Source organism: Trichoderma asperellum, chromosome 7, assembly GCF_020647865.1.
Source record: "Trichoderma asperellum chromosome 7, complete sequence".
NCBI lineage: Eukaryota > Fungi > Ascomycota > Sordariomycetes > Hypocreales > Hypocreaceae > Trichoderma > Trichoderma asperellum.
This window is the reverse complement of record NC_089421.1, coordinates 2348372-2367088: the sequence shown is the minus strand read 5'-3', so window position 1 is coordinate 2367088 and position 18717 is coordinate 2348372. Positions and strand designations below refer to the sequence as shown.

At 46.9% G+C, this 18717-nt stretch overlaps 5 protein-coding genes across 5 annotated transcripts; 2 read left to right on the top strand and 3 right to left on the bottom strand.

The window, feature by feature from the left end:
• Positions 1–440: 440 nt before the first annotated feature.
• Positions 441–8173, top strand: PRPF8 (Pre-mRNA-processing-splicing factor 8). Its single transcript, XM_024908648.2, has one exon. The coding sequence runs from the start codon at positions 669–671 to the stop codon at positions 7788–7790; it is 7122 nt and encodes a 2373-aa protein (XP_024758081.2). The 5' UTR covers positions 441–668; the 3' UTR covers positions 7791–8173.
• A 773-nt stretch (positions 8174–8946) lies between these two features.
• On the bottom strand, positions 8947–10304 carry TrAFT101_011488 (uncharacterized protein). Its single transcript, XM_024902729.2, has one exon. It carries the CDS (start codon positions 10235–10237, stop codon positions 8984–8986), a length of 1254 nt encoding a protein of 417 aa, XP_024758082.2. The 5' UTR covers positions 10238–10304; the 3' UTR covers positions 8947–8983.
• Positions 10305–11001: 697 nt separating this feature from the next.
• On the bottom strand, positions 11002–11454 carry TrAFT101_011487 (uncharacterized protein; the record flags this gene model as incomplete). Its single annotated transcript, XM_024898764.2, has 1 exon — positions 11002–11454. The coding sequence occupies one exon, from the start codon at positions 11452–11454 to the stop codon at positions 11002–11004; it is 453 nt and encodes a 150-aa protein (XP_024758083.2).
• A 917-nt stretch (positions 11455–12371) lies between these two features.
• On the top strand, positions 12372–13643 carry TrAFT101_011486 (uncharacterized protein). Its single transcript, XM_024911039.2, has one exon. It carries the CDS (start codon positions 12422–12424, stop codon positions 13151–13153), a length of 732 nt encoding a protein of 243 aa, XP_024758084.2. The 5' UTR covers positions 12372–12421; the 3' UTR covers positions 13154–13643.
• Positions 13644–14350: 707 nt separating this feature from the next.
• TrAFT101_011485 (uncharacterized protein) lies at positions 14351–17718 on the bottom strand (the record flags this gene model as incomplete). Its single annotated transcript, XM_066129278.1, has 2 exons — positions 14351–16680; positions 16731–17718. 2 exons carry the CDS (start codon positions 17716–17718, stop codon positions 14351–14353), a joined length of 3318 nt encoding a protein of 1105 aa, XP_065985410.1.
• Between the last annotated feature and the right edge of the window lie 999 nt (positions 17719–18717).

The window sequence follows — 18717 nt, the reverse complement described above, 5'->3', positions numbered from 1 at the left end:
AATGAATTATCTTTTTGCTAAAAATTGAGCCACTTTCTATTTTCATTTAAATTCTAGCTGTAATTGATGCAATATTTCACTTCACAGCTATGCCTCAAGGTACCCCTCCATGTCTGTCTCGGACTAAAAAGCATACCGGAATTAGCATCAACCTGAGCTTGGAACGTTAATGCAGCTGAATTATCTACATAATCAAGTTGCTAACTCTTGATTTTCCGCTGAAATTTTTCATTGAATAAAACAAAGGCTAATATATCATTCATTTACGAACTAGAATCGAGAACCATGCGCAGAATGTGAGTATTTTGAAATGGGTAGGCATCGGCATGTTATTGCACTTCGAAGTTGCAATAACGTCAAAGTCACGTGATGGACTAGCATCAAGATGAAGCTAGCGCCTCCAAGGATCTCGTTCAAGAAATTGTCCAACGAAGGCGAGGTTGAACATCAGTCCCGACGTTGCATCACTTTCGCTCTGGCCGTCGTCTGAATTTTGCGAGACCGGCATCTGCTTCATCAGCACAGAGGCCAGAGCATTGAATTCCACGTGGCTGCTATCCTGTGTCTGCAATTCCAGGATCGCTAGCGCGTCTCTGACACGCGCCACGGCTTCAAGCCTTCGGGCAGGCAACTTCACGGATTGCTTCTGAACGAGTGAAGACGCAGCCATGTCGCAATTACCGCCGCCGCCGCCGCCTGGCTGGGGCCCTCCTCCTCCTCCTCCGCCTCCTCCATCGTCATCTTTCCCACCTCCTCCGACAACTCCTGCTCCTCCAGCCCCGCCCCCCCCCGGCTATCGACCTCCCGCCGACGCTCATATCGCAAAGTTTGCCCAGAAGAAGAAGGAATGGCTTCGGAGCCAGCGAAACCGATTTGGCGAGAAGCGAAAGGCTGGATTCGTTCAGACGCAAAAGGCTGATATGCCCCCCGAGCATCTGCGGAAAATCGTCAAGGATATCGGCGATGTCTCGCAGAAAAAGTACACAAACGACAAGCGAAGCTATCTCGGTGCATTGAAGTTCATGCCCCATGCGGTTTTGAAGCTTCTGGAGAATATGCCGATGCCCTGGGAGTCTGCACGAGAGGTCAAGGTTCTGTACCATGTCAACGGCTGCCTTACCCTGGTCAACGAGATTCCAAGAGTCATCGAGCCTGTCTTCTTTGCGCAGTGGGCCATGATGTGGACGTTTATGCGAAAGGAAAAGGCTGACCGAAGACTGTTTAAGCGTATGCGATTCCCACCGTTTGATGACGAGGAACCGCCGTTGTCATGGTCGGAAAACATCGAGGACGTTGAGCCTCTTGAGCCTATTCAGATGGAGTTGAACGAGGATGAAGATGAGGCAATCTACGAATGGTTTTATGACCACCGACCGTTGCTTGATACACCCCATGTTAATGGTCCAAGCTACAAGGGATGGAATCTCACATTACCTCAGATGGCCGCCTTGTTTCGTCTTAGTCGACCTTTGATTTCTGATGTTGTGGATAAGAACTATTTCTATCTCTTCGATCTAAAGAGTCTGCTCACTGCCAAGGCGCTGAACGTTGCTTTGCCAGGAGGACCACGATTTGAGCCTTTGTACAAGGATATCAACCCCAATGACGAAGACTTTGGCGAATTCAACGCCATCGACCGAATCATTTTCAGAAACCCCATTCGCACTGAATTCCGGGTTGCTTTCCCATACCTATACAATTCCTTACCGCGAAGCGTACACTTGGCGTGGCACTCTCACCCCCAGATAGTGTATAATCGTATCGATGACCCGGACTTGCCTACATTCCATTTCGATCGTCGAATCAACCCAATCTCATCACGCAATGTGGCTCCTAAGAATGTTGAAGTTTCTCTCGAAGATGAGCTGTTTGGGCCTGGAAGCAACGAGGAGCCCGAAGATGACGCTTTCGAGCTTCCTGCTGGAACGGAACCATTCCTTGCTGATGAGGAACTCGATAACGAGGACACTTCTGCCGCCATTGAGCTTTGGTGGGCACCATATCCATTCAACCGGCGATCCGGCAAGATGGTTCGCGCCCAGGATGTGCCCCTAATTAAGCAGTGGTATCTGGAGCACCCTCCCGCAGACCGGCCACCTGTCAAGGTCCGAGTTTCCTACCAGAAGCTGCTCAAGAACTTTGTTCTCAACGACTTGCACAAGAAGAAGCCCAAGGCTCAGAACAACCAAAACTTGCTCAGGTCTTTGAAGCAGACCAAGTTCTTCCAACAAACTACCATCGACTGGGTGGAGGCTGGTCTCCAAGTTTGTCGCCAAGGTTTCAACATGCTCAACCTTTTGATTCACCGAAAGAACCTTACCTATCTCCATCTTGATTACAACTTCAACTTGAAGCCCGTAAAGACTCTTACCACAAAGGAACGAAAGAAGTCTCGTTTCGGAAACGCTTTCCACTTGATGCGTGAAATTTTGCGACTGACCAAGCTGATTGTGGATGCACAAGTTCAATACCGACTCGGCAACATTGACGCTTTCCAATTGGCTGATGGTATCCTCTACGCCTTCAACCACGTCGGACAGCTTACAGGAATGTACCGTTACAAGTACAAGCTTATGCACCAGATCCGAACCTGCAAGGATTTGAAGCACCTTATCTACTATAGATTCAATTCTGGCCCTGTCGGAAAGGGTCCAGGCTGTGGTTTCTGGGCTCCTGCGTGGAGAGTGTGGCTGTTTTTTATGCGTGGTATCATCCCTCTCCTTGAGAGATGGCTTGGAAACCTGCTTTCTCGTCAGTTCGAAGGTCGACACAGCAAGGGCGTCGCAAAGACGGTTACCAAGCAACGTGTCGAGTCTCACTTTGATCTTGAGCTCCGTGCTTCCGTCATGGCCGACCTGTTGGACATGATGCCCGAGGGCATCAAGCAGAACAAGGTCAACACCGTGCTTCAGCATCTTTCTGAAGCCTGGCGTTGCTGGAAGAGTAACATCCCATGGAAGGTGCCTGGTTTGCCCGCTCCCATCGAGAATATCATTCTGCGATATGTGAAATCCAAGGCCGACTGGTGGGTTTCTGTTGCTCATTACAACCGTGAGCGTATTCGCCGCGGTGCTACTGTCGACAAGACTGTTGCTAAGAAGAATGTTGGTCGTCTGACTCGACTCTGGCTCAAAGCAGAGCAAGAGCGACAGCATAACCACATGAAGGATGGTCCGTACGTTTCCTCAGAAGAGGCCGTCGCCATCTACACCACGACTGTCCACTGGCTGGAGTCTCGCAAGTTCTCGCCCATTCCATTCCCCAGTGTTTCGTATAAGCACGATACCAAGATTCTGATCTTGGCCCTGGAACGATTAAGAGAAGCTTACTCGGTCAAGGGTCGCCTCAACCAGAGCCAGCGTGAAGAGCTTGCCCTTATTGAGCAGGCATATGATAGTCCTGGCACAACCCTGGAACGTATCAAGCGATTTTTGCTAACGCAGCGAGCGTTTAAGGAGGTCAACATCGACATGAACGATAACTATAGCACGATCAACCCCGTTTATGACATTGAGCCTATTGAAAAGATTAGCGATGCTTATCTTGACCAATATCTGTGGTACCAGGCTGATCAGAGACACCTTTTCCCTGCCTGGATCAAGCCCTCTGATTCTGAGGTTCCTCCGTTGTTGGTCTACAAGTGGGCTCAGGGCATCAACAACCTGGGTCAAGTTTGGGAGACTGAAAATGGCGAATGCAATGTCATGATTGAGACTGAGCTATCCAAGGTTTACGAGAAGATGGAATTGACGCTGCTCAACTCCCTTCTCAGACTGATCATGGACCACAATCTTGCTGACTACATTACGGCAAAGAACAATGTTCAGCTCACATACAAGGACATGAATCACGTCAACAGCTACGGTATGATCCGTGGTCTCCAGTTTTCTGCCTTTGTCTTCCAATACTATGGTCTTGTTCTCGACTTGCTTCTGCTTGGCCCTCAGCGAGCCAGTGAAATCGCCGGACCACCGCAAAGCCCCAACGATTTCTTGCAGTTCCGCGATCGGGAAACGGAAAGCAGACACCCGATCCGACTATACAGCCGATATATCGATAAGATCTGGATCTTCCTTCGATTTACAGCGGAGGAATCACGAGATCTCATCCAGCGATTCCTTACTGAGCAACCGGATCCCAACTTTGAGAATGTCATCGGTTATAAGAGCAAGAAGTGCTGGCCACGAGATTCTCGTATGCGCTTGATGCGACACGACGTTAACCTTGGACGAGCTGTCTTCTGGGACTTCAAGAACCGATTGCCACGATCTGTTACCACGATTGATTGGGATGACAGCTTTGTCAGTGTTTACAGCCGTGATAACCCCAACTTGCTCTTCTCAATGTGCGGATTTGAAGTCCGTATTCTACCCAAGATTAGAAACCAGAATGAAGAATTCCCTGTCAAAGACAGTGTTTGGTCTCTCGTTGATAATACGACCAAGGAGAGAACGGCACACGCATTCTTGCAAGTCACCGAAGAAGATATTCAAAAGTTCAACAACCGTATCCGACAAATTCTCATGTCATCTGGTTCGACAACCTTTACTAAGATTGCTAACAAGTGGAACACTGCTCTGATTGCTCTATTCACGTACTATCGTGAGGCCGCGGTCTCTACCATTGAGCTCTTGGATACCATCGTCAAATGCGAGACCAAGATTCAGACGCGAGTCAAGATTGGACTGAACTCCAAGATGCCTTCGCGTTTCCCCCCTGCCGTTTTCTATACTCCAAAGGAGCTTGGTGGATTGGGAATGATTTCTGGCTCTCACATTCTTATCCCAGCTAGTGACAAGCGTTGGTCTAAGCAGACCGACACTGGAGTCACCCACTACAGAGCTGGTATGACGCATGATGAGGAGACATTAATCCCCAACATTTTCCGATACATTATCCCTTGGGAGGCAGAATTTATTGATTCACAACGTGTCTGGACTGAATATTCCCAGAAGCGATTGGAAGCCAACCAGCAGAACCGACGTCTTACTTTGGAAGATTTGGAGGATAGCTGGGATCGTGGTTTGCCAAGAATCAACACTCTGTTCCAAAAGGACCGAAGCACGCTTAGCTTCGACAAGGGTTTCCGCGCTCGCTCCGAGTTCAAGATTTACCAACTTATGAAGAGTAACCCGTTCTGGTGGACGAGCCAGCGACATGACGGCAAGCTGTGGAACTTGAATGCTTACCGAACTGATGTCATCCAAGCACTGGGTGGTGTTGAGACCATCCTTGAGCACACTCTCTTCAAGGCCACCGGTTTCCCATCTTGGGAAGGCCTCTTCTGGGAGAAGGCTTCTGGTTTCGAAGAATCCATGAAGTTCAAGAAGCTCACCAACGCCCAGCGTTCCGGTCTGAACCAGATTCCTAACCGTCGTTTCACCCTCTGGTGGTCTCCAACCATCAACAGAGCCAACGTCTATGTCGGTTTCCAGGTCCAGCTTGATCTTACTGGTATCTTCTTGCACGGAAAGATTCCTACGCTGAAGATCTCCCTCATCCAGATCTTCCGTGCTCACTTGTGGCAGAAGATTCACGAGTCAGTGGTAATGGATCTTTGTCAAGTATTTGATCAAGAATTGGAATCTCTCGGCATTGAGACTGTTCAAAAGGAGACTATTCACCCTCGTAAATCTTACAAGATGAACAGCTCTTGTGCCGACATTCTCCTCTTTGCCAGCCACAAGTGGAATGTCACTCGTCCCTCACTGTTGTATGATACCAAGGACGTCATTGAGCCTACATCGACCAACAAATTCTGGGTTGACGTACAATTGCGATATGGCGACTACGACTCTCACGACATTGAGCGATATACACGTGCCAAGTATCTCGACTACACAACCGATAGCTCTAGCATTTACCCCTCTGCTACAGGTATCATGATTGGTATTGATCTAGCCTACAACTTGTACTCGGCCTACGGAATGTATTTCCCTGGCCTGAAGGTACTCATTCAGCAAGCAATGGCCAAGATCATGAAAGCCAACCCTGCCTTGTACGTCCTCCGAGAGCGTATCCGTAAGGGTCTGCAGCTGTATGCTTCTGAGAGCAACCAAGAATTCTTGAACTCGCAGAATTACTCGGAGCTCTTCAGCAACCAGACTCAGCTCTTCATCGACGACACCAACGTGTACCGTGTGACTATCCACAAGACGTTTGAAGGAAACTTGACCACCAAGCCCATCAACGGCGCCATCTTCATCTTCAACCCGCGAACTGGCCAGTTGTTCTTGAAGATCATCCACACCAGTGTTTGGGCAGGTCAGAAGCGTCTTGGACAGCTTGCCAAGTGGAAGACGGCAGAAGAAGTGGCGGCATTGATTCGATCGCTCCCTGTTGAAGAACAGCCCAAGCAGCTGATTGTCACCCGAAAGGGTCTACTGGATCCTCTCGAAGTCCAATTGGTTGACTTCCCCAACATTTCTATTCGTGCTTCCGAACTACAGCTTCCTTTCCAGGCGGCTATGAAGGTTGAGAAGCTGGGAGATATGATTTTGCGAGCGACGGAGCCCCAGATGGTACTGTTTAACCTGTATGACGAGTGGCTGAAGAGCATTTCCTCATACACAGCGTTCTCTCGTCTAATTCTCATTCTGCGTGCTCTTCACGTCAATCCTGACAAGACGAAGCTCATCCTACGGCCTGACAAGACTGTCATCACTCTCGACCATCATATCTGGCCTTCACTGAATGATGAAGAATGGATCAAGGTTGAAACTCAACTGCGAGATCTTATTTTGAACGATTATGGCAAGAAGAACAACGTCAATGTGTCTAGTTTGACAAGTACTGAAGTTCGTGATATTATTCTTGGTATGGAGATTTCTGCACCATCAATGCAGAGACAGCAAGCTGCCGAGATCGAGAAGCAGCAAGAAGAGCAGAAGCAGTTGACGGCTGTCACGACCAAGACCCAAAACGTTCATGGCGAGGAGATTATTGTTACTACGACATCTCAGTTTGAACAGCAAACATTTGCTTCCAAGACCGAGTGGCGAACCAGAGCTATTGCGACTTCGAACTTGCGGACAAGAGCCAAGAACATCTATGTGTCATCAGCGGATACTGATCTGGATGATGTTACGTATGTTATGCCTAACAACATCTTGAAGAAGTTCATCACGATTGCGGATCTACGAGTCCAGGTGGCTGGCTACCTCTATGGCGCCTCGGCCCCTGACAACGACCAAGTTAAGGAGATCAAATGTATTGTTATGATTCCCCAGATTGGCGGTCTTCGCAGCGTGCAGCTTCCACAGAAGCTACCCCAGAGTGAGTTCCTGGACGGTATGGAACCACTGGGTGTCATCCACACGCTATCGGGCAGCGAACTTCCATACATGTCCGCGGCAGATGTGACTGAGCACGCCAAGCTGCTGGATACACACGAGGAGTGGGACAAGACGAATACAGTTACAGTGTCTGTTTCGTTCACTCCCGGCAGTGTTTCTTTGTCTGCTTGGGGCTTGACTCCTCAGGGTTACAAATGGGGAGCCGAAAACAAGGACACGCAGAGCGACCAACCTCAGGGCTTCACTACAACCATGGGAGAGAAGCGAAAGCTTCTGTTGAGCCCCAGGTTCAGAGGTTTCTTCCTTGTTCCAGATGATGGCAAGTGGAACTATAGCTTCATGGGCAGCGCTTTTGCAGGAATGGAAAAGAAGTCTGTTCACGTCAAGCTGGATACGCCGCTGCCCTTCTATAGTGACCACCACCGACCAGTGCACTTCCACAGCTTTGCAGAGTTGGAAGATATCTGGGTCGACCGATCGGACAACTTTGCCTAATCATGTAATTTGGGGGAGCCCGCTTTTAGCAACCGAGCGCAATTTAATACCCTGGGGCTGTGTGTGTGCGTCAGGCATGGCGAATGAACATTATTTTTTTATGGATGGGTGGTGGGTGACGCAGATTTGGCGGGCGTTTGCATTTCTGGGAGAGAAGGGGCTAAAATAATACAAGAACAATGAAGTTTCAAGACTGAATGTGGTTTACTGTTGTAATGTAAAAAATTAAGGGATTTATTGCCCTAGCTAGATGCATTTTGTCTTTATATGTAAGAATTATGGAAAGGAGAGCTAGTAGCAGAATGGCAAGTCTTTTGGCTTTATCATACATATGAGTGTTGATGCCGTGAGATAGACGCTGTAGCTTTCTGTTTACTGATGACTCAACTAAGTTGCTCTGTACAATTTTCTCTATTGCTTTGTAGTATGTTCAACTTGTTCTTTTACTATTTGAATCCTTGTTTTCGTTAGGGTGCTTGAGCCTGGTCATGTAGCATTGGGATGGATAGGTTGAACAACGCCAACGACCCAATGATCGTTACTAGAGCCAAGGTGCATGTGGTATTCTTGAATTTTGCACTGCTATGGAGCTCCCCGTAGAATAAGCTGCAACCTCAATTGTGATCACTAATTTGGCAACTGCCCTTCTGTGTGGCAGAGTCTAGCAACAAGGCTGCCTGGGAAGAGACGGATACGCCCGCCGGTATCGAGATCTAGAAGCGCTCAGCTGGCTTACAGAGTGGAGTGCCTTCAAGGGGTAAAGATGAATGCCTAACCGAGTTGAGTGCGGCTGAAATGCAAGCTTGACTTAGTGCTGTGCTGAGTTTAAGGGGGGCTGCGGAGTTAATGACGGATGGCTGGGATAATGGATGTGCGTTCTGGAAGTGTTGCGAGTGAGTGATTGCCGATATTACATCATGATGTCTTACCTGGTGATTTTGGTTACGTGTAGATTTGTAGTGGTACAATTGCGAGTTCAAGTATGTGTAGATTGCTGCTGCCCCTTGTGCTGTACGCTGAATGCTTATGAGCAAAATTATATTGGGTGTTGTTGGTGACCCATTTAGACGAAATTACTTTTCTATAGAGGAGGTTGCAAATAATTATTGAATGTTAATGAAATTCGCTATTCGCTGCACCAAATCATTGCTCATTAAAAAATTAAACAAAGTGGTTTTTATTCCCACCCCGATTCATCGTACTTTTTCCAACACGTCCATAATCTGAACAGCCATGGCATCGCCGTTATCCTGTCCAAACTCCTTGATGAGCGTCCGCAGAGGCGGGTCCTCAGCCGAAACCCCTGCTGAAGCTGAACGCAACATGGCCGCCAGCATCCGACCAACCAAGGCCGTCTGTGCTTGAGGACTGTCGATAACTTCGCTCTGCGCTTTGCTGACATTGTCCATGACTTCCAGCGAGTCGCGGTAGTAGTCGATAGGCGCTCTGCCTGTTAGTTCATGCCACTCTATGGCATCCACAGGAACGCCGGCTTTCTGAATCAAGTGTGTTTGTATTGCGTGGCCCTCGTGTAAAGGTGGCAGCAGCAGAACCGCATTGGCAACAGCCCCGGCTGCATACAGATTGCCGAGTCCTGCGGTGCAGAATGTCAATTCTGATGAGGCCATAAGCTTGAGAGCCTCGTCTGGTAAGACCATGCGAGCTGCTTCTGGATCTTTGGGGTCGATGCCTTGCGCCACGTCAAAGCTGGCTACCAACACTATCAACTTGGCATGTTGAGACTCTGGGAGCGCGGCGTTGCGCAGTTCAATAGCGCGCCGAGCAGCACTGTATATAAGACGTGAGTAGGCGATGTACTCTTGTTTTGGCATAAGAGGGTTGATCATGCCTCCAAAGTTGAGAAGAACATCCGCAGAGGGATCTCGAGTATTTCTCGCTGGTGGTCCAAGTGGTGGGACCGTCGCAACGTTGTTCAAATTTTCGCTGATTATGCGCTCTTGGACACCATAGAATTCTGCCGCAATCACCAACTCGGCTTGTCGCCAATGGGGAGAAATACTGGGCCAGAACCATAGCAGCAGGTCGATGATGACCACAGGAATTCCAGCCGCCTGAGCCGCAGCAGCAACAAGTTCATCCATTGCTGTCACAACGAGCTGTGGCTTCAAGTGTTGCAAGAGAGAAACGAGCTTTCTTTTTCCAATCTCCGGATTTGTGTATAGGTCAACATTATGTATTCCATCCCACTTGGTCTCTGTGAGTTTCTGGAAGTCCATTGTAAGACTTGATCCCACATAATGCAGAGCTATGGGGCCGAGGGACTTGAGTCGGCTCCGTAAATATGGCATGACGGCTGTGAGAGTGGCACCTGGCCCGCCACCGAAGGGTTGAGCATTGAAGACAATACTTGTAGGTGATGCAGATGGTTGGCCATGGGGGGTTTTGATGGCGGCATCATGATGGACTAGATGCTGGTTTTCCTTCATTTTTGTTGTGGAGATGGAGAGGCAATACGATAAAGAAGATATTCATCATTATTGTGTTAGATTATAAAAGAAATACATGCCTCAAGAAAGGTAGTTACGTAGGATATTTATTCGTTTCTATGATGTAAACAAGCCGACTAATGTATGTCTTACATGAATAAGTGCTGTAACTAATATTGCGCTAGTTAGACTTTCATAAAAATGAATTTTACACATTAAAGATGCATAAAATCACCTATAGATAGAAGAGAAAGAAGAGAAAATGATGAGGTAAGGTGCCGAATACGGTAATTCTTGGTTCTAATGGAGATTGGTATTACACTCAACAAAGACTCGATCTAGACACTTTTCTTTAAGTAAAAGACCAAACCAAACCAAACCAAACTAAAAAAAAAGAAGTAGAGGAAGTAGAGGAAGTAGAGACTATTAAAAGTATAAAAATAATACTAAAAAGGGGCTCGAAAGGTTGAATAGCCGTATCATCGTGTATATACCATGTATATACCATGTATATCATAGGAACAAATCTGCACATATTTTCATTTACATAAACTACATAAACTACATAAACTAAATTTACCCTCCTCGAGGTATGCCGCTCAAGATTACCTAGTAGTAGTCAACTAGCCGATGTGGCACATGGTTCTTTGTAAATGCGTTCTTCATCATTTGCCAGAGTGTGTGATTGGCATCAAGGATAGTTGAAATCGATCGGCTCACTATCCGAGGAACTGGAGTCTACTACTGGGCGATTTGACCAATAATTACCACCAGAAACCCCTGGCCTCCCGTATCTCGCAATGCACGTTGTGGATACCACGTTCTTCCAAGACTGCTTTGCATCGCAGTGCGAGAGCATATCCGCGTTCCCATGACAGTGAATCTGGCTCGACGCCGATCATGAGCGTATCGTGGGATTCACCATTTATCTCAACACGAGCCGTCTCCATAAAGGTATAATTTACCCTTTCGGCAATCCTCATGAGCTGGATGATAAGGCCAGATTTCCAATTTTCCCATAGTCGAAAAAATGGTGAGTCTCTTCTATCATACCGCAAACGTGTCAGATACATGACGGAGCCAGGCTTCCTGGGATGCTCCCAGACAAATGTGCTAGAGCGCGCAACGAGCCGGGGGCAAGCAGGAAAAATATTGAAATAGTAGAGCCTGCGCTCTTCGAGGCTCGGAGGAGCGGGAGGATGCTGCGTTGTTGTCATGTCGAATGATCTGATTGGATATATACCACTTTGTTGGACTGTTTGAGCTTGATCGTGGGATTGAGACTCGCAGCGGGCGAAGCAGTGGTGATGATAGGGATGGAAGTGATAGTAGTAGAAGCAGGAGTAGAAGCCTTTTTAATTAAGTATGACGAATATAATAAAGCTAGGTACAGTTATTAGTGTCAGTACACGTATGCTCATCCACACTGATGGCGTTGAAGCAAAAGCTTCGTCCCACGCTCGTAGAGTTTTACTCAAACGTAATGCACGTAAAAAAACATTGGTAGGTTGCAAAAAACAAGAAAATACCCGGAAAATTTAGTGATACATGCTGCCTGTGCCTCTAGAAGTAAGTTTATGCACTCGCTATCTGGTGTATAAGACGACTGGCCTCTTAGCCTGCAGGCAGGTTATTGACACTCAATATCAAGTGCGAGTGCCTACTTGATACATGGCAACGCCTATATGTTAGATATAGTTGTGAGATGTAAGTAAATCTTCATGATGCAAGACGGAGAAGTCCAGTTGGATTGATTGATGAAGTCGATGTGGATTCTGGGCTCTGTGCTGGGGCCCGTCTTGAGGAGCTGTTGGCGAGTTCTGAAGGTGAAGCTGACCGGGATGAGCCCCGGCGTGGCTAGTAGTTGAGAAACTCTTGGTACAGGTACCATTGCCACGGTAGGTTGATTTAATCCAAGAATGATTCTTCTCTACGTCGCCATCTGTCTCCAAGGTACATACCTATGTAGGCACACCCCTGTAGATGTACCTAGGATGAGGCTCGGAGTTTATGCGGTGAGGGGCCAGGCACCCGCTCGCTGGTGGGTCGTGGAGCAACTACGTTCATGCATGCAGTAATCAGGGACTCGTGTAAGACTGCCCCTCCTCCTCAGCGAAACACAACCATCATGCTGCTGGCCTCACTGCTTGCATCATCTCCAACTCGATATACCCGACCCTGGCCATGTTGTCAACACAGCCGAAATTCCAGTCCGAATGCCTAGACCAAGGCGCCTCTCTCTTCTTTACTCGCCTCCCCAGGGAGATGCGTGACCTTGTCTACCAGCAGTACTTGGCTGTCGATGCCATCGCAGACGGCGTGTCGACGAACCAGCCCGAAGACTTGTTTCTCAACGAGGACCAGCCTTACGAAGGCGATAGCGATGACATGCCTCTTGAAGCTACCTGCCAGAAGATACTTTCGGAAATGCGCAGTGTGAGGCGGCTGCGGGAGGTGGCCATGACCTTCTACTCGCCTTGGAATTTCCGGCTCCAGCTCGCAGTCAAAGGCCGTCTTGACTGGGCCTGCGTCCAGAAGATCCGCCTCCAACTGCGTGACGAGGACCGGTTCAACCTTCGAGGCGCAGAGTTCACCAAGAAGGCCCTGTTGCGGACGAGAGAGCTCAAGATTTTGTACGTTGACTGCTCCTCATTCAACGAGGCCTCCAGCAGAGCAATCGGGCCCAATATAATCATCTCGAGCGCGGATCCCAGTTCCCAGGACGACGAAGATGAAGCAGATCCGGAACTCTTTGCAAAATCACAGTGGATAGAAACCTTGCTCGCTGATTGTGGCACGCAGCTGGAAAGGCTGGAAATGGTGGTGCTCAAGGGCAAAGGCCGCTATCCAACCTTCTGGCCGCAGCAGATCAGGCAATTTGTCAATGACAATGTCGAGGTACTGGAACTGGACTAGATCGATCTGTGTGCACATTGCACCAGACTTTTTTTCAGTCAATTTCGACCTTTGAGAAATATCTTGGCTTTCGGCGCACACCACAGGCCACCCGCCTACCATGATGGACCAAAACATAATACCGGGAGATTAGTAGCTAACAATCTAATTAATCAATGCTTTGAAATTACTAGCATACGGCTTTGGGGCTGCTGTAGGCAGTAAGTGTCCTCATAGATAGAAGCCATTGCAATCAGGGCTTTGTGAGTGTGGGACGAGGCTTTTGCTTCCATGCTATAAGTGTGGACGAGCATACCTGTACTGATACTAACAACTGTGGCTTTTATCATATTTATCCTACTTAATTAAAGGGGCTTATACTGCTGCTGCTGCTACTATCACTGCTATCACTTCTATCACTTATCTTAGCCAGGAAGAATATAGCTTTTTGATTTAGCTAGCAGTATTAAATTACTCATAGTCCTCTATTCATAGTATGTGCATATGTGGCTGCATGGACCGAAACACTATTCCTAAGCCTGTGAAAGCTTAATATTAGGGAATTGCCATTCAACAACCCAGTTTTATTCTCCAGTACTCTAGCTGTAGCTAAAGTCGTAAATACAATTACATGTATTAGGTATTCTGATGTCCATTTACTTCTGCTTCTATTACTTCTACTACTTCTACTACTTTTACTCCTTCCATTACTGTTATTACTATTACTTCTTAATTGAAACAAAAATCGATCTGATTGTTGAGTAGCAGAGGTTCATCTTCTGCGTCGCTCAACCCTGCTCAGTTTTGGCCTATTGTAAGGCGCGTCATTTTTTGACATCTTGGAGGAATGTTTTATCTACTAGGGAAATCTTGAAGAGTGTTCAAACATGTGAGTTGCATGTCGTTATTGAATTCGTTCCACTGCCTTTCTATTACCCCTGCAAAGCCCATTCATGTTCAATCTTACATTATCTCACCAGTCGTCTCTCACCTGGAGAGGCACTGCATCAGTCCTTCCATTCTTTGAGTCTGTTAGGGAGTTCCATCTCCGACTAGTCCAATATCTGTTATAGTGAGTTTATACTCAAAATGTCTATTGCATATGTGTGGAGACCTCGATCTGGAATTATAGGTCATGTATACATGTATTTTCTATAGTATTTTTTTTTCTTTCACACGTAGCAGATTAACAATGCCTTCTTGACCTTCCCGAGCCGCCTATAATAGCGGCGTCATACGCTCATCATCTATTGCCTCCATATCAGCTCCTTTATCAACCAGTAACTTAACAATGCTTTCATAACCCTTTGAAGCTGCTTGCCATAGCGGTGTTGTCTGACTTATGTTCTCCTTTGGCTCAATATCAGCTCCTTTCTCAAGAAGCAGCTTGACAATACCTTCATAACCCTTTGAAGCTGCTTGCCATAGCGGTGTTGTCTGACTTATATTCTCCTTTGGCTCAATATCAGCTCCTTTCCCAAGAAGCAGCTTGACAATGCCTTCATAACCCTTTGAAGCTGCTTGCCATAGCGGTGTTGTCTGACTTATGTTCTCCTTTGTCTCAATATCAGCTCCTTTCTCAAGAAGCAGCTTGACAATGCCTTCATAACCCTTTGAAGCTGCGCGCCATAGCGGCGTTGTCTGATATATGTTCTCCTTTGCCTCAGTATTAGCTCCTTCCTCAAGCAGCAGCCCAACAATACTTTCATGGCCCGCTGAAACCGCATGTACTAGTGGTGTCTCACCATTATAGGTCTTTACGTCAATATTGGCTCCTTTCTCGAGCAGCAGCATAATAATATTCTTATGCTTTCGGAAAGTTGCCCATTGTAATGATGTATGATTGCCACTCCTTGCTTCAATATTATATCCCTGTTCGAGGCATAGCCTCGCCATAGCTGTAAGTCCATAATACGATGCTAATATAAGCTCCGTAGCATTCTCGGGAGGACTGTCATATCTATACCTCGGAATTATTTGGGACCATAATGAGTAGCTTTTTGAATTTGGATTACAAATCCGTATCGCAGAAGATAAAATGGCAGCATTGTCAGCAATGTCAGCTGCATAGAAGTGCGCGTTCCAATTTTGCGCCGAGTAGTCCAAAAAGTCTAGATATTTGCTATTATTGGAGCGAATCTCTTCCATGTCTTTTTGAGGCTCATCGATAGAGTTAAGTAAGTCAAGATATACCACACAAAGCTCTGCTAGAGTAGTGTGTGCATGGCGAATAGTAATAGAGTGCTGCCAACTCAACGACGGCGAGATAATAACAGGCGATAATGACTCTGCGTGAAGGAACTCTCTGGCAGTTTGATGAAGAAAATAAATCTTGTCATGGTGCACCGAGATGAATAAGCCACATAGAGATCTGACCCGTGCCTTAAAAAGTTCTTTATCCTCTAAGTCAAGGTCATAGATAGTTTGGGATGCTTTGACTAGATTTATCGCAATATTCATTTCCGGGAGGGTTAGCGGCCGGCGAGCAGCTAAGACAATACTCAAGATTTTCTGTACTGTCAGGCTTTCTTTAGATCTATTAAGGATGCGCTCATACGCCTCGTTGATGCTGCTAGGTAGCGTAGCTATAGTACTTTCAATGCCCTTTTCAGTTGCTTTAAAGACTGTCTGCTCCAGATGCTTAAATATTAAGAACACCCAGAGGTAGGTCCTGTGAGAAATGCTTTGTAGCCTTTTCGTTAAGTGACTCTTAATTTCTGCAGTAAGGTTCCGCTGCGCCGATAGCTGATTGATCCGATGTGTGATGACACAGTTAACCTCCTGGCTGATTGCTTCCGACTCTTCTTCTCCTGGTATACGGATATCTGGAAATGACTTCAGTAAGCTATGAAATTGTAAGGTAATCTGCTCATATGGGCGGCATGTTAATAGATACTTTAACTTGCTCCCCAAATGGCTGTCATTTAATTGACTTTTCACTTTCCGTATCAAGTCCACAAATTCAGACTCTGCACATTCATCAAGTGCATCAATGACTACAATCACAGACCCAGCCTCAGGATCCTCTGTAGCATTTCGTAAGATTTCCCAAAGCGACATGGTAGATTTGGATAGTCCTTGTCCGTTCCTGGCAAACTGCGGCATAGCATGTTTAATTAGTACTGGCTTTTGAGAGAAGAGCTGATGAAGCAGTGCGCATAGTGCTTGGCGAGAAGTATTCTGGTCTTGGTCTTTAAAAAAGAAGTAACAGATGGTTGCCGATTGTGGTAGTTTATGATCAATAAGATATTTAGCCAGGACTGACTTCCCGCAGCCAGGATCTGCCGTGACCAGTAAAGGGCCTGACTCTTGATTCATCCATTTTTGGAAATTCTCGTGCTCAAGAAACCAAAGGCAGGTATTCTCGGCTCTCTCTTCAATTCGTTCTTTGTACCATTCATAAGTGGCATCTTCGTGATCAGATGTAAGACGGAATAACTGGTGGCATTGTTTCTCTTGTTCAGAGAGCCTCTCTGCAGCTAGGTCTTTCTGCATCTGGAGTTGCTCCTTTGCAATATCACGATGTTCTTCTGTCACTTCATAAAGACCTTTGTAAAGTTAGTGTATTCCTCGGAGATTTTATGATTTTATGATTTACCAGATAAGGTATCACTGATCTTCGTCTCAGCGTTAATCCAATTTGGTGCTATGTAATGAAGAAGATCTTTCGTATATGCTGCCGCCGTCATGGCCGCATAGCGTTGCCATACTTTATTTTTATGCGAGTCTGAATAATCGCAAATTCCGCGAACAACAATACACGGAAAATGATTCATCAGACCAGCAGCTTCCATCTCAAAACAAAGGACGTCTTTCCTCGCTATAATTTCATCACGGACTAAAGCATCTTTCATAAGTGTATTTGCGGAAGCGATTAGGCCGTAATGAATTGCCGGGTCATCCTCGTCTTCGTTTCTTGCGCGCCGCTTGACTAGGCTTGATGAGTCGATACCACAAACCGTGGAGCAATCAGCTTCGCCGTCCGCTGAGTGAACAACTAGGGATTGGTACAGTCTATCGGAGGATGCTTCAGGGCGTTTATAGTTTCTTTGCAGCCTTGGTCTTTTAGCAAGGACGCTGTCAATGGCGTTTTGGATTCGGTTTCCCTCCAGCTCATGCCCTGCCCTTAGATTATTAACCGCTGTGCGTAGTAGCGTTGGTGCCTGATTCAAGAATCCTGTTTCTTTAAAATCTTCGCCTTGTATGGCTTTTCCAAAGTCGTATTGGATCACAGCTCCCTCTCTATTACTCGAAATGCCCACCACAACATCTCCAACACAAATGTCATGCTTTTTACTTGGAGCGCCACCGCCGATTCCTACTAGGAGGCCGATTCTAATATTGGGGAAGCTGCGCAGCATATCTTTTGCAACACCTGCCGCAGATGATATTCCATATTCACCATTAGGAAGAACTGCTATAACAACGTTGTGCCGGCCAATCCTGCCGAGCGTATAGCTGTTGTTATCGTGAGGGGACAGGTATTCAGGCTGCTCGTGCTTGTCGTCTAAGAATGCCTGGGCGGCAACGCATTCGATGTATAGAGCGCAGATCCAACCAACGGTGTATATATGCGGGTCAGACATGATTGCGCCTTTTGATGAAGAAGAAAGTATTTTGAATCCAAATAAATCTCTGGCCGGTATGTTGTTTGTGGCAGAATTCACAGACAGATGTTGCCTATTGGGCAGCACGGCATATCCCCCTCTTTTGTAGCAAGTACCGATTAATTTGCGGCTCAAGCAGCCAATGGCGCAAGCCATCTTCGAATACACCCAACATGCACTGCCTGCATGTGTCCATTTTGGTTGTATTCCGCGACACGCACTACTCACAGACCCAATATGAACATCTTCTCCCAACCTCATTTCTTACTCAAAGGCACTGCTTGCATGTTTGTTATTTTCCAAAATTGAGGGTTTGTTGCACTGGACCAGAATCTAGAATTTGAGGCTGACGGCGTCATTAGCAGCAGCCCTTGAAGTGATTTCAGCAGCCGCAGAAAAGGACAGCTATTCTTCATCCATTGCACCTTAGGCATGCCATCCAGCACTGAAACTCTTTGAAGTTTAGAATTTAAGAGTGACGTTGCTGTCTCGGCTTTCTGGCTGCACTTATAAGCATACATAAAATCTCAGAGATAGCTCACTGAGAGATCCCGTAACTGAGAGGCCCCTTGGGACACCTCAGACAGTACCCGCGCACTAACATCTTGTTTCAAAAGGGAAGTTGATTCAGTCAACTATTTGAACTGACACTTCTCTGATGGATGAAATAAAGAATACAAAGTGGGAAATGAATCCGAGCGACATAAAGACTTCGGAAGAGGCTTGCTGGGCCATGGTGACACAAAACACTCTGCCGTTATGCTGCCGCCGCCTGTTGATATCGTGCGGTTATGAGGCGCGTCTGATCAATGATTATGGGCCCTTGGACGGGCCCTGAACACGATCGGTTGGTAAAGATGAACTAACAACATGAAGGCACGCCGCCATCACAACCGATGTGCCTTTGTCGGCGAGCCTGACATCTGCGACTCCGCCAAGGCATATTTTCATCTGAAATGAGAATCCTTTAACCGAGGG